This window comes from Mobula birostris, chromosome 1 (genome assembly GCF_030028105.1).
Source record: "Mobula birostris isolate sMobBir1 chromosome 1, sMobBir1.hap1, whole genome shotgun sequence".
Taxonomy (NCBI): domain Eukaryota; kingdom Metazoa; phylum Chordata; class Chondrichthyes; order Myliobatiformes; family Myliobatidae; genus Mobula; species Mobula birostris.
The window spans coordinates 59,972,334-59,986,673 of NC_092370.1; the positions used below are offsets into that span (position 1 = coordinate 59,972,334).

General features: G+C 40.3%; 1 protein-coding gene across 2 annotated transcripts in view; it reads left to right on the forward strand.

The window, feature by feature from the left end:
- The window catches only part of tyms (thymidylate synthetase), a 58,842-nt gene extending 48,756 nt beyond the window's left edge, over positions 1 to 10,086 (forward strand). For both annotated transcript variants that reach the window (XM_072255845.1, XM_072255839.1), the window contains exons 6-7: positions 2,983 to 3,054; positions 8,990 to 10,086. In XM_072255845.1, coding sequence (XP_072111946.1) covers positions 2,983 to 3,054; positions 8,990 to 9,127 — 210 coding nt within the window. In that variant the 3' untranslated portion in view covers positions 9,128 to 10,086. The remainder of the gene's footprint in view (positions 1 to 2,982; positions 3,055 to 8,989) is intronic.
- Positions 10,087 to 14,340: the final 4,254 nt, after the last annotated feature.

The window sequence follows — 14,340 nt, forward strand, 5'->3', positions numbered from 1 at the left end:
GATGTAATATAGTGTCGGGAAGTGTATGGTCATGCACTTTGGTAATAGGAATAAAGGCGTAGACTATTTTCTAAATGGGAGAAAAAATTCAAAAATCTGAGGTACAAAAAGACTGTGTCCTTGTGCAGGATCCCATCAAGGTTAACATACAGGTTGAGTTGGTGGTGAGGAAGGCGAATCCAACGTTAGCATTAATTTCAAGAGGACTAGAGTTTGCTGAGTCCTCTGCAACAATTTTCAGTCAAAAGTGCCAAGTAGATGATCCAGCTCTGCCTCCTCCAGAAGTCCCCAGCATCCCAGGTGTCAGTATGCAGCCAATCTGATTCACTCCACGTGATATCAAGAAATAGCTGAAATTACTACCCTGTCAGCCTACTCTCACTCATCAGTAAAGTAATGGAAGAGATTATCAACAGTGCTATCATACAGCACCTACTCAGCAATAACTTGCTTACGGATGTTCAGTCTGGGTTCTGTCAAGGCCACTCAGCTCCTGACCTCATCAGCTCCTTGGTCCACTCATGGACCAAAGAGCTAACCACCAAAGGTGAGGTGAGAGTGATATCCCTCGGCATCAAGGTGCTCTAGCTAAAATGGAGACTCTGAGAATTAGGGGGGAAACCCTCTATTGGTTGGAATCATACCTGACACAGAGCAAGATGGTTGGAGGTCAATCACCTCATCCTCAGGACATCACTGTAGGAGTTCCTCAGGAAAGTGTCCTAAGACCAACCATCTTCAACTGCTTCATCAATGACCTTCTTTCCATCATAAGGTCAGAAGTGGGGACGTTCACATGACTGCACAATGTTCTGCACAGTTCGTGACTCTTCAGATAGTGAAGCAGTTCAAACCCAAATGTAGCAAGACCTGGACAATATCCAGGCTTGGACTGACAAGTGGCAAGTAACATTTGAGCCATACAAGTGCCAGGCAATGACCATCTCCAACAAGAGAGGCTCTAACCATCATACCTCGACTTTCAGTGGCATCATCATCACTGAATCCCCTACTATCAACATCCTGGGGGTTACCATTGACAGGAAACTGAACTGGTCTAGTCATATAAATACCGTGGCTACCACAGCAGGTCAAAGGCTAGGAATCCTGCAGTGTGTAACTCACCCCCTGACTCCCCAAAGCCTGTCCACCATCTACGAGGCTCAGGTCAGGAGTGTAATGGATTACTTGCTACTTGTCTGGATGATCGTAGCTCCATGAACCATCAAGAAGCTTGACACCATCCAGTACAAAGCAGCCCACTTGCTTGGTACCCCTTCCACAAGCATCCAATCATTGACTAACAGTTGCAATAGTGTGTACTATCTACAAGGTGCACTGCAACAACACACCAAAATTTCTAAGGCAACACCTTCCAGACCCACAACCACTACCATCTAGAAGGAAGAGAACAGCAGATACCTGGGAACACCACCACTTGGAAATCGCCCTCCAAGTCACTCACCATCCTGACTTGGAAACATGTTGCCGTTCCTTCTTTGTTGCTGGGTCAAAATCATGGATTTCCCTCTCGAACAGCACTGTGGGTGTACCTACACCTCAGGGACTGCAGTGGTTCAAGAAGGCAGCTCATCACCACCTTCTCAAGGGCAACTAGGGATGGGCAATAAATGCTGACTGAGCTGGTGACGTCCACATCCTGTAAATGAATAATAAAAAAAAACATAGAAGCAAAGCGGTATAAGGCACTGTTGAAGTCTCACTTGGGGTATTGTGAGCAGTTTTGTGCTCCTTATTGAAGAAAAAATGCTGGCATTGGAAAGGGTCCACAGGAGGTTCACGGGAATGAAAGGATTAGTATAAGGCACTGTTGAAGTCTCACTTGGGGTATTGTGAGCAGTTTTGTGCTCCTTATTGAAGAAAAAATGCTGGCATTGGAAAGGGTCCACAGGAGGTTCACGGGAATGAAAGGATTAATGAGAAGCATTTGATGGCTCGGAGCCTGTACTCGCTGGGGTTTAGAAGAATGAGGGGAGATCTCATTGAAATCTATCAAATATTGAAAGTTCAAAAAAGAGTGGATATGGAGAGGATGTTTCCTATACTGGGTGAGTCTAGGGCCAGAGGGATGTCCATATAGAACAGATGAGAAGAAATTTCTTTAGCCAGCGGGTGGTGAATCAATGGAATTCATTGTCAGGGATGGCTGTGGAGGCCAAGTTGTTGAGTATATTTACAGTAGAGGTTGATAGCTTCTTGGTTAGTCAGGATGTCAAAGATTATGGGGAGAAGGCAGGAGAATGGTTAAGAGGGATAGCAGCCATGAAGGAATGGTGGAGCAGACTTGATGGGCCAATTAGCCTAATTCTGATCCTGTGTCTTATGGTCTTCGAACAAAAAGTAGTGTGTTTGTAAAATGGTGAATGAGTGGGTAATGTTGATGTTCAAAAGGACTGAGGTGTACTGGTACACAAGTCAGTGAAGAGCAGCGTGCAGGTACAGCAAGTGATGGAAGGCAACTGTTAACTTTTATTTACAAGTTTTAACTACTAGAGTAAGGAAGTATCATTGCAGTTCTCTCACAACTTGACTTCACAACTGCAGTATGGTGTATAGTTTTGGTTCTTTACCTGAGAAGTGGTGTACTTGTCATGGAGGGAGTGGAGCAGATTTAATAGATTGGTTTCAAGAATGTGGATTGAGTGAGTAAACTGATAAAGGTTATTCAGAATTCAAAGAAGGAGAGGAGATGTCACTGAAATTTACAACATTTTTACAGGTTGTGGCAGACTAGATTGAGAGCGGATACTCCCCTTGACTGGGGAGGCTAGGACCTTATTTCTCACATTTGTTTCTTGCTCATTTTCTGACAACCTAGGGAAGGATGAAGTAAAAGTTTTAGTTGTTTTTAGATTGCAATTTCCCTTTGTATTTACCAAACGCACTACAGTTCCATCACTAGATAACTTGCAGTGACAAACGCTGGATGTTCTCTTAATAATATTTTTATTATCTCTTCAGCCTGGTGATTTTGTACATACATTAGGTGATGCTCATGTTTACAAGAACCACATTGAGGCATTAAAGATTCAGGTAAATGTTGAATTTTCAACCACAAAGTAAATGTACTTTTGTTAACTGTGATAAGAATGCACTTGGAGATGAGGAAATGTTCTATCTGTTACATGTAAAGGTATATGTTTGTACAAAATGTGATAGGAAGTAACATGGATTTTTGCATCCATTTTCACATGCAATCTAACAAGGTAAATGATTATTCCAGCAATTGCAAATGTTTTATCAACAGACTGGATAGTGTAGGTTTAGAATTAAAAATTTAGTATTAAGTTGCAAATATTTAACTAACTTTCAGGAGTTAATTGGATCCTTGGAGCTTTAGTATTTTGTAAGTGATTGTTCTCTTGCAGTCAGTGTATTTCTGATTAACAAAATAAAGGAGACTGTTTACTTTCCAGGCAGATAAGATGTACTGTTTCAGTTCACTATTCAAGAAAAGAATTAAACTAATCAAATACAAAATATTCTGAGCTCGTGCAACCAAGCAACCTGTCAGAGTACAACTTTATAATTCCAGTAAAATGTGTATCCTTGTAATTATGAATTCAGCCAAAAACAGTTTTATTGAAAAAAATAAGCATTTTTAATAATACTGCCCTCTAATAGTAGCCAGGATGTGGGGTATAAATTACAATAGATTAAAAATAACATGTAAAAAGGGCAATGTTATGAAGCCATAGGGGATTTCAGATTGCAGGTAAATTGGGAAAATCAGGTTGGTGCTGGATTCCAAGAGAAGGAATTTGTAGAATTCTTGCAAGATGACCTTTTAGAGCAGTTTGTGGTCGAGCATAATATGGAAAAGGCAATTTTGGATTGTGTGTTGTGTAATGAACCAGATTAGATTAGGAAACTCAACATAAATGAATCCTTGGGAGGCAGTGATCATATGATAGAATTCATCTTGCAGTTTGAGATGGAGAGGCTGAAATCGGATGTATCAGTATAACTGTTGACTAAAGGCAACTCCAGAGACACAAAGGAGGTGCTGGCCAAAATTGAGTGGAGGAGGACACTAGCAGCAGGAATGACAATCGAACAGCAATGGCTGGAGTTTCTGGGAGTTGGAGAATTGGTTTATCCCAAAGAAGAAGCAGTCTAAAGTGTGAATGAGGCAATCATTGCTGACAAGGGAAGTCAAGGACAGCATAAAAGCGAAAGAGATGGCATACAATATAACAAGAATTATTGGGGAACTTGTGTTTAAAAAAAAAAACAAGAAAGTAACTAAAAAGCAATGAGAGAAAAGATTAAATATGAAGGTAAGCTAGACAATCATATAAAAGAGGATACCCAAAGTTTTTTTTGATATATAAAGAGTAAAAGAGTCAAGTGTGGAGATCGGACCACTGGAAAATGATGCTGGAGAGGTAATAATGGGGAACAAAGAAATAGCAGATGAACTGAATAAATATTTTGCGTCATCTTTCACTGTGAAAGACACTAGCAGCATGCTAGAAATTTGTGAGTGTCGGGACAGAAGTAAGTGCAGCCGCTATAACTAAGGAGAAGGCTGCTTGGAAAGCCGAAAGGTCTGAAGGTAGGTAAGTTACCCGGACCAGATAAACTATATCTTGGGTTCTGACAGAGGTAGCTGAAGAGATTGCGGAGGCATTAGTAATTACCTTTTAAGAATCACTACTTTCTGGAAAGTCTCAAATGTCACTCCATATTTTAAGAAGGGAATAAGGAAAAAGGTCAGTTATAGGAAACTGCAGGCCAGTTAGCCTGATTTTAGTGGTTAGCTATATGTTGCAGTCCTTTGTTAAGAATGAGGTTATGGGATACTCAGAGGCACATGATAAAATAGGTCAAAGATGGCATGGTTTCCTGGGGGGGGGGGGTGGGGAGTCTTGTCTGACAAACTGTTGGAATTCTTTGAGGAAATAACAAGAAGGATAGATAAAGGAGAGTTAGTGGATGTCGTTTACTTGGATTTTCAAAAGGTCTCTAACAAGGTGCCGTACAGGAGGCCATAGTATTAGAGGAAAGATACTAGCATGGACAGAAGACTGAATGGCAGAAGGCAAAATGTGGATATAAAGGGGGTCTTTTCTAGTTTGCCAGTGACTAATGGTGTTTCACAGACGTCAGTGTTGTGTCTGTAACTTTTACTGTTATATGTTAATGATCTGGATGATGGCTTGGATGGCTTTGTGGCCAGGTTTGCAGATACTGCAAAGGTTGGTTTGAGGAACAGGTAGTGTTGAGGAAGGCAGGGAGTCTGCGGAAGGACTTGGACAGATTAGGAGAATGGGCAACAAAATGGCAGATGGAATATAGTGTTGGGAGGTATATGGTCATGAACTTTGGTAGAAGGAATAAAGGCTTAGACTATTCTCTAATTTGGTGCAAAATTCAAGAATCGGGTGCAAAAGGACTTAAGAGTCCGAGAGCAATAGTCCCTAAAAGTAACTTGCAGTTTGAGTTGGCAGTAAGAAAGGGAAATGCAATGTTAGCATTTATTTTGAGAGGGCTAGAATATAAAAGCAAGAATGTAATGCTAGGCTTTATAAGATATTGATCAGACTACATTTAGAGTATCGTGAGTAGTTTTTGTCCCATATCTAACAAAAGTATGTGCTGGCGTTGAAGATTCCAGAGGAGGCTTACAAGTATGATCCTGGCAATGAAAGAGTTAACATATAGGAGCACTTGATGGCTCTAGGCCTGTACTTGCTGGAGTTTAGGAGAATGAGAGGGGGTCTTATTGAAACCTACAGACTTGAAAGGCCTAGGTAAAGTGGACATGGAGAGGACGTTTCCAATTGTGGGAGAGTCTAAGGCCAGGAAGCACAGCCTCAAAAAAAAAAATGTCCCTTTAGAACAGATAAGGAGGAATTTCTTTATCCAGACAGTGGAGATTCTGTGGAATTCATTGCAATGGAGGGCTGTGCAGGTCAAGCTATTGGGTATATTTAAAGTGGGGGTTGATAAGTTATTAATTAATAAGAGTGTGCAATGTTGTAAAAAACAAAAAGGCAGGAGATGGTGTTGGAGTTCATTATCAAGGATGAAGTTTTTGGGTACCTGGCAGGTGATAAAATAGGCCAAATTCAGCATCCTTGAGGGGAACTCTTGCTTGACAAATCTGTTATTTTTTGAGGAAATACCAAGCAGGATAGACAAAGGAGAGTCAGTGGATGTAATTTACTTCAATTTTCAAAAGGTCTTTGACAAGATGCTGCACTTGAGGCTGCTTAACAAGGGTCTTTGGTATTACAGGAAAGATACTAGCATGGATAGAAGATTGGCTGAATGCCAGGAGGCAAAGAGTGGGAATAAAGGCGGACTATTCTGGTTGGTTGGTTGGCTGCAGGTGACTAGTGGTGCTCCACAGGGGTCTGTGTTGGAACTATTTCTTTTCACATTTATGTGAATGATCTGTATGATGGCTTTGTGGCCATATTTGCAGATGGTACAAAGATAGGAGCATGTAGTGTTGAGGAAGCAGGGAGTCTAGAAGGACTTAGAGATTTAGAGATGGGCAAAGAAGTGATAGATCTAATATAGTGTAGGGAGGTGTATGGGCATGCACTTTGGTAGAAGGAAAGGGACTTGTGAGTCATTGTGCAGCGTTCCATGAAGGGTAACTTGCAGGTTGTCAGTGGGAAGAAAGGCAAATGCAATGTTAGCATTCATTTTAAGAAGACTAGAATATAAGAACAAGAATGTGATGCTAAGACTTTATAAGGCATTGGTCAGACTGCTCTTGGAGTATTGTGATCAGTTTTGGGCTCTTTATCTAAGAAAAGATGTACTAGCAGTGGAGAGGGTTCAGAACAAGTTCAATAGAATGATTCTGGGGATGAAAGGGTTAACACATCAAGAGCGTTTGACGGCTGAGTCTGTATTCGCTGGAGTTTAGAAGAATGAGGGGAGGTTCTCATCGAAACCTATTGAATATTAAAAGGCCTAGATAGAGTGGATGTGGAGAGTATGTTTCATATGGTAGGGGAGTCTAGGACCAGAGGCCACAGCCTCAAAATAGAGGGACTTCCATTTAGACCAGAGATGAGGAGGAATTTCTTTAGCCAGAAGGGAGTGAATCTGTGGAATTCATTACCACGGATGGCTATGGAGGTCAAGTCATTGAGCATATTTAAAAGAGGTTGATAGGTTCTTGATTAGTCAGAGAGTCAGAACTGGGAAAGACAGAAGCAAAATTTCAGAAATTTTTTTTATTAATATTGCTTCTGTCTTTCCCAGTTCTGATGGTTTGAAATATTGACACCATTTCACTTTACATGGAGGAGCCTGACCACTCAGTACTTCCAGCATTTTCTGTTTTTTTTTTCAGAACTCCTTTTGATAATGACATTCTAATGAAATACAAAAGCCAGCATTAACCTTATCTGAATGTGTGCAAAACTAATTTCTTCCCCAATTTCTTTTTAAAATGCTACCTTCCTATTTTCTACCAACACACATCAAAGTTGCTGGTGAACGCAGCAGGCCAGGCAGCATCTCTAGGAAGAGGTACAGTCGATGTTTCGGGCCAAGACCCTTTGTCAGGACTAACTGAAAGAAGAGCTAGTAAGAGATTTGAAAGTGGGAGGGGGAGGGGGAGATCTGAAATGATAGGAGAAGACAGGAGGGGGAGGGATGGAGCCAAGAGCTGGACAGGTGATTGGCAAAAGGGATATGAGAGGATCATGGGACAGGAGGCCCAGGGAGAAGGGAAAGGGGGAAAGTGTGGAAGGGTCTGGGATAGGGACACCAAATACCTCCTCATGGCGGAGAGGGTCACCTTCAGAGCTTGACAGGAGTTTTAGATCTCCCCCTCCCCCTCCCACTTTCAAATCTCTTACTAGCTCTTCTTTCAGTTAGTCTTGACGAAGGGTCTCGGCCCGAAACGTCAACTGTACCTCTTCCTAGAGATGCTGCCTGGCCTGCTGCGTTCACCAGCAACTTTGATGTGTATTGCTTGAATTTCCAGCATCTGCAGAATTCCTTGTGTTTGCATTCCTATTTTCTACAGTAGGATTTGGTTGAGGATGCCAAGTATATAGTATGAATAATTGAGAGGTATTGCAAATGTTACGTGCCCCGTAACTGGGTTGCCAAACCAGCAGAAATGGATCACTCAGTTGGAGTCTGGATTACTAGAACTAAGAAAGTTTTATTAAAGAAACAAGCAACACAGTACTCTAATCAAAAGGATAATGAATGTAACAGTTCAGCAATGATAAACATACATGTACACAGAATTAAGATAACAAGATTAATCAAGCTCTATCGTTGTCTAGGGGTAAATGACCAGTTTCAAAGTGACACAAAGTCCAGTTCAATTTAGTTCAGTTCGCAGTAATCGTTGCTGTGGCGATGGACAGTGGGGGGGAGAGGAGAAAGAGCAAAACGAATGAATATTCAACACAGCTTCCACACAGACCTTCGCAGTCAGCTTTCGGGCAAGCCCTTTGTGATGTCATCTGAGGTCACCGACCGTGACCCCTCCGTTTCCAGATACGACCGTTTCTCTGCGCTGAACCTGGCACCCAGGCAAGGGTGGACACACCCCAGGTTCCTGCCAATCGTGCCTTTCCACCCTGAGCGTCTAAGGCTGATCCGCGATCAGCCGTCCAAGAGCTTCCCACCGACTTGTGAGAGGCGCACCGCTTCCAGGGTCTCGTTACCTCGGGTGTCATGTGTGTCCTGCCTTAGCGAACCTGTCCCTTTTTATCCCCCTGCTGGGGTATCGCCTGTCCATCACACTTCAAACAGTTCAGGGTTCAAAGGGGAAGCCGATCTTGACAATACCCAGACTGATGGCTCCTTCATTAACATCTCCAAATGCTGCTTCATTGTGTTCCTTATCTCTCCTTCTCCTGAGGACAGGTGGCAGACCAACTGCTGATGCCACTGGTGCTAGCCCAGGCCAGCAAACATCTTAATTTATGTGTATTCTCGTCACACAAAATACTGATACATTTGTTTAATTTTGCCACAGCTTTCGCGTGAACTCAGACCTTTCCCAAAATTGAAGATATTGCGCAAGGTGGAAAATATTGATGATTTCCATGCTGAAGATTTTAAGTTAGAGGATTACAACCCACATCCTGCTATCAAGATGGAGATGTCTTTGTAATAACAAAAGATCATTGGTGATGGAGGGTGGCAGGGGGAAGAAAACATATTATACTGTTAGTTCTTACTAATAAATTATAATAAAAGAGCTTATTCCTTTGATCTTGCGAGGAGAGCTGCAGATTTGTAGAATAATGTCATTTGGCCTGCTCTGCTTTTGCCAATTCCATTCCACTTTCATTGCTTAACCCCTCTCCACACATCTAATACATTTCTAATTCTAATCATGAAGGTTTATATTTCTGGTGTTGTCTTTGTTTTTTTGCCAGTCACCTTTTAAATATATCAATCTTGATTTGCAGCATTGCGAACAGTTTCTCTTCATTTACTCTTGCATTACTCTGAATCTTCCTTATTGCATCTTGCTTCATATGTCTCTGCTTTTTGAGCAACTCCAGCTTTTCCCTATATGGCAAAGCCTTTCAAACTGGGTTAATAGTGTCTGAATCCTTTAAGTGTTCACATTCTTCCAAAAAGCTGAGTAGAAATAGTGCTTAAGGACTGGTTGTGAACTAGTGTGTGTTGTACAAGAAGTTCATTAAAGTTGTAGGAACCTCTTCAAATATTTATATTTTAAAATCATATATACACTTAGATTTTTTTCATTGCTCTTTTGGAAATGTATATTCTATCCTTAGAAACCTTAACATACATAAAAATCCATTTGCTGTGTATGCCTATTATTATTTTTCTGTTTTCTGATATTGAAATTGTCCTCTGCACATCTAGTCAAAAAAATCAATATATTCACTACCTATTCTGGGGGAACATTAGTTTTCGATCAAGATTTGTTAATGACCTCCAGACATTTGGTATACACAGTATGGCTGACTATTGGTGCATGAAGTTAAATCGTATATAGAAAATTAGTTAACCACTCACAGAGAACCATGTTTCTACAGCATTCCATTCATCCTGGTTGTGCTCCTCAGCACACTGTTGGAATAGGGCAAGTGGCTACAGGGCAGGTTGGAGCCTGCTACACAATCACCAACTTTGGTTAAGGTGCACTGTTGCTTGCCTCATTCGTATCCCTTCACAATGGGATTTTCTGTGCTGTAAAATGAGCAGAAACAAAGACTCACCAACATCTTGAAGGGCAAGGATAGCTTGCCTCCAGACAGCCAGAGTATGCAGTATCATGCAGTTTAAATTTCTAACTTGCTTGGGTTGTTGAACTTTGATTACAAGTATCTGATTTTGTTAATATCAACACATTGCTGTTACTTCTACACGCATCTAATTATTATGTCTAGAAATGCCAATTTTAAACATATACTTAGTTGTCTCGATCACTGTTGAAATTGGAGACCTCAGAAGATGACTAAAATCAAATCTCTTCCCATTACTTTCAGGAATTACAACAGCAGAAATTAGTCAGTTGCTGCATATAAATAATTATGCAAACAAGAAACCATTTTAGTGATTTTCACATTGAGCATTCCAATTTAACTCATGTCTTTCAGCTGCATATATCTATTCTGAAGTAAAGTTTTTCTGAAATCGTTTAAATCTGAAAAGAATCATGTGATGTTTGATAATGTGTGTTACATATGAAATATGACTGGCGTGGTGTTGTCAGTCTTTGCCTACTGCATGCTAGCAGTTCAGAACCACTTAGTAGAGGGGTAAATCTGTGCTGCCTCACATTTTTGTATATGTACCTTTCCATCACTTTGCAGATGATAAATGAGAAGTAACATTTTTGAGCCATTTTCTAACTTCACATTTACAATGGGCAGTTTCAGTAATTAAAACTACATTGGATGCTTGGTAATGCTTTTCAATTCCTAATTAAGGGTTGCAGTTGTCAAACTTTCCAGTTGGTACTATGGGTAGTTGAGGCACGACCAAAAGCACACAAACACCAATCATTATTGTGTTATTCCATTTCCATCTCACAAGATTTACAACTCATTCAGTCCATAGTGTTTATATTACCTTGTATTGTAATTAATGGCTTACAGATCAAGTAGAATGATCCCAGTGCAAACAAGGCCATTCCCAACTGGTCCCTTTTCAAGCATACTTTTTGACCATGAGTGCATCATTTCAGTGACAATTGCAGGTGAAAAAATAAATGTCAGTAATACTGCTTTGAATTTGAGCTGCTTTATGTGCAGCTATCATCTGCTTTAAATTAGCAGATTTGGTCATCATTACCACCTGGTGTGGACAGAGTGCTGGAGGGTAGAAGAGATTCTCAAAAAGTAAACATTTTTCAAAATTATTTAAATTAATTGAAGAAAGACTATCCACTAGTAACAACACATGAATCCTTGCTGCTGTTTTAATTTTCATATTTTGTCATAGGGAGCCCTTGGGACTAGCAAACTTATACCAGTTTATACATATAAACATGTGACTGGAAACTACAGCTGTCAAGTATCTGTATAATACTCAAATGCAATGTTAATAGTTATAAAGGATGTTAACTATAATCTGATTACAGTTTGTCTAATGCATTTGAAAGCAGTCACAGATGTCATTGTGTACTATTTTGTTTTTGAAAAAAACTCTGAACAATTAGGAGACTGGATTTCCAAATATCGCTTAGAGCATTAGGGATAAAACATACAATTTAACTACCTGTGAGTTCAGTTTTATCACTAATGTCAGAAATAGATAGTTAGATGAAGCTCCTATACTATTTATTTTGAAATGCATTTATAGTCATATTACAGTGCAGCAGCATAATCATTGTTCATCACTTGATAAATGTAATAAAGAGTTGTACTTCTACAAAGCTTCATACCCTTGGATTGCCCCAATGCACTGTCATAACGTCACTGTCATAATATGTCCACAAACAGCAAAATCCCACAAAGAGTAAAATGATAAATAAGTAGTTTGTATTTATGACAATGAATGAGGGATAAAAGCTGACCAATGCAATGGGGACAACTTCGTTCTTCAAAACGGTGCCATGATTTCTTCTACAAGACCACCTAAGAAGAAACAGCCATAAGTTTAATATCTCCTTTTAAATACTCTTGCACTGCAGCACTTCTGTGTCAACCTAGATTGTGTTCAAATCTCTGGAGTGGGTGGGATTTGATCTCAGAGCCTTTCAACGCATGGGCAAGAAATAACCAACATTTTATCTTCCACTCAATTATCCCAAAGCTTATTATGTAATTCACTGTAGCAATCATATTTTAAAACATTTAATTCACTGAAAATGTTTTGGAATACAAATAACAACAGTTTAAGGTTTAACTGTTTAGAGGCTAAAGACATGTATCAATATTAGAAGCTAAAATCAGACGCATCAGTATTACAGTGGAGTAATGGGAATTACAGAGGCATGACAGAGGAGTTAGCCAGAATTGATTGGAAAAGAATACATACTGGTAGAGATGATGGCAGAGCAGCAATGGCTGAAATTTCTGGAAGCAGTTTGGAAGGCATAGGATATATACATATCTAAGACAAAGAAGTATTCTAAAGGCAAGCTGACACTACTGTGGCTAATGAGAAGTCAAAGCCAACATAAAAGCCAGAGAGGGCATATAATAGAGCAAAAAATTTGAGGCAAACTTAAAAACCAACAGAAGGCAACAAAAAAAAATTAAGGAAAAGATGGAATACAAAAGTAAGCTAGCTAATATTAAAGAGGATACTAAAAGTTTCTTCAGATACATAGTATAAGTGGGATATTGGATCTCTGGAAAATGATGGAGAGGTAGTAATGGGGGACAAGGAAATGGTGGATGAACTGAGTAAGTATTAAGCATCAGTCTTCACTGTGGAAGACACTATAGTGGAAATTCATAGTCAAAGTCATACTCTATTGATCCCGGGGGAAATTGGTTTTTGTTATAGTTGCACCATAAATAATTAAATAGTAATAAAACCATAAATAGTTAAATAGTAATATGTAAATTATGCCAGGAAATATGTCCAGGACCAGCCTATTGGCTCAGGGTGTCTGACCCTCCAAGGGAGGAGTAGTGAAGTTTGATGGCCACAGGCAGGAATGACTTCCTATGACGCTCTGTGTTGCATCTCGGTGGAATGAGTCTCTGGCTGAATGTACTGGTGTGCCCACCCAGTACATTATGTAGTGGATGGGAGACATTGTCCAAGATGGCATGCAACTTGGACAGCATCCTCTTTTCAGACACCACCATCAGAGAGTCCAGTTCTATCCCCACAACATCACTGGCCTTATGAATGAGTTTGTCGATTCTGTTGGTGTCTGCTACCCTCAGCCTGCTGCCCCAGCACACAACAGCAAACATGATCGCACTGGCCACCACAGACTCGTAGAACATCCAAGTGTCGAGGGTCATGAAGTGTGTGAAGTTACCACTACCAAGGAGAATGTTCTTGGGAAACTGAAAGGTCTGAAGGTGGGTAAGTCACCTGGACCAGATTGTGTCCACCCCAAGAGGTGGTTGAAAGGATTGTTGAGGCATTAGTAATGATCTTTCAAGAATCACGAGATTCTGGAATGGTTCTGAAAGACTGAAAAATTGCAAATGTCACTCCACTCATCAAGAGAGAGAGGTAAAAGAAAGGAAATACTTGGAATATTGTGAATAGGCCAGTTAGTCTGACCTCAGTGGTTGGGAGCATGGAGTCGATTGTTAAAGATGTTGTTTCAGTTTACTTGGAGGCATATGATAAAATAAGCCATAGTCAGCATTGTTTCCTCAAAGTAAAATCTTGCCTGACAATTCTTTGAAGAAATTACAAGCAGGACAAACAAAGAACAATCTGTTGATATTGTGTACTTGGATTTTCAGAAGGTCTTTGACAAGGTGCCACATGAGACTGCTTAATAAGCTATGAGCCCATGGTATTACGGGAAGGATTCTAGCATTGATAAAGTAGTGGCTGATTGGCAGGAGGCAAAGAGAGGGAATAATGGGAGCCTTTTCTGGTTGGCTGCCGGTGACTAATGATTTTCCACAGGGTCTGCGTTGGGACCGATTCTTTTTATGTTATGTGTCAATAATTTGGATGATGGAATTGATGGCTTTGCAAAGGTTGTAGACAATACAAAGATAGGTGTAAAAACAGGTAGTTCTGAGGAAGTAGAGAGGCTACAGAAGGATTTAGACAGATTAGGAGAATGGGCAAAGAAGTGGCAGATGGAATACAATGTTGGGAAGTGCATGGTCACGCACTTTGGTAGAAGAAATGAGAGGGTTGACTATTTTCTCAATGGAGAGAAGATACAAAAACATGAAGCGCAAAGAGACTTGG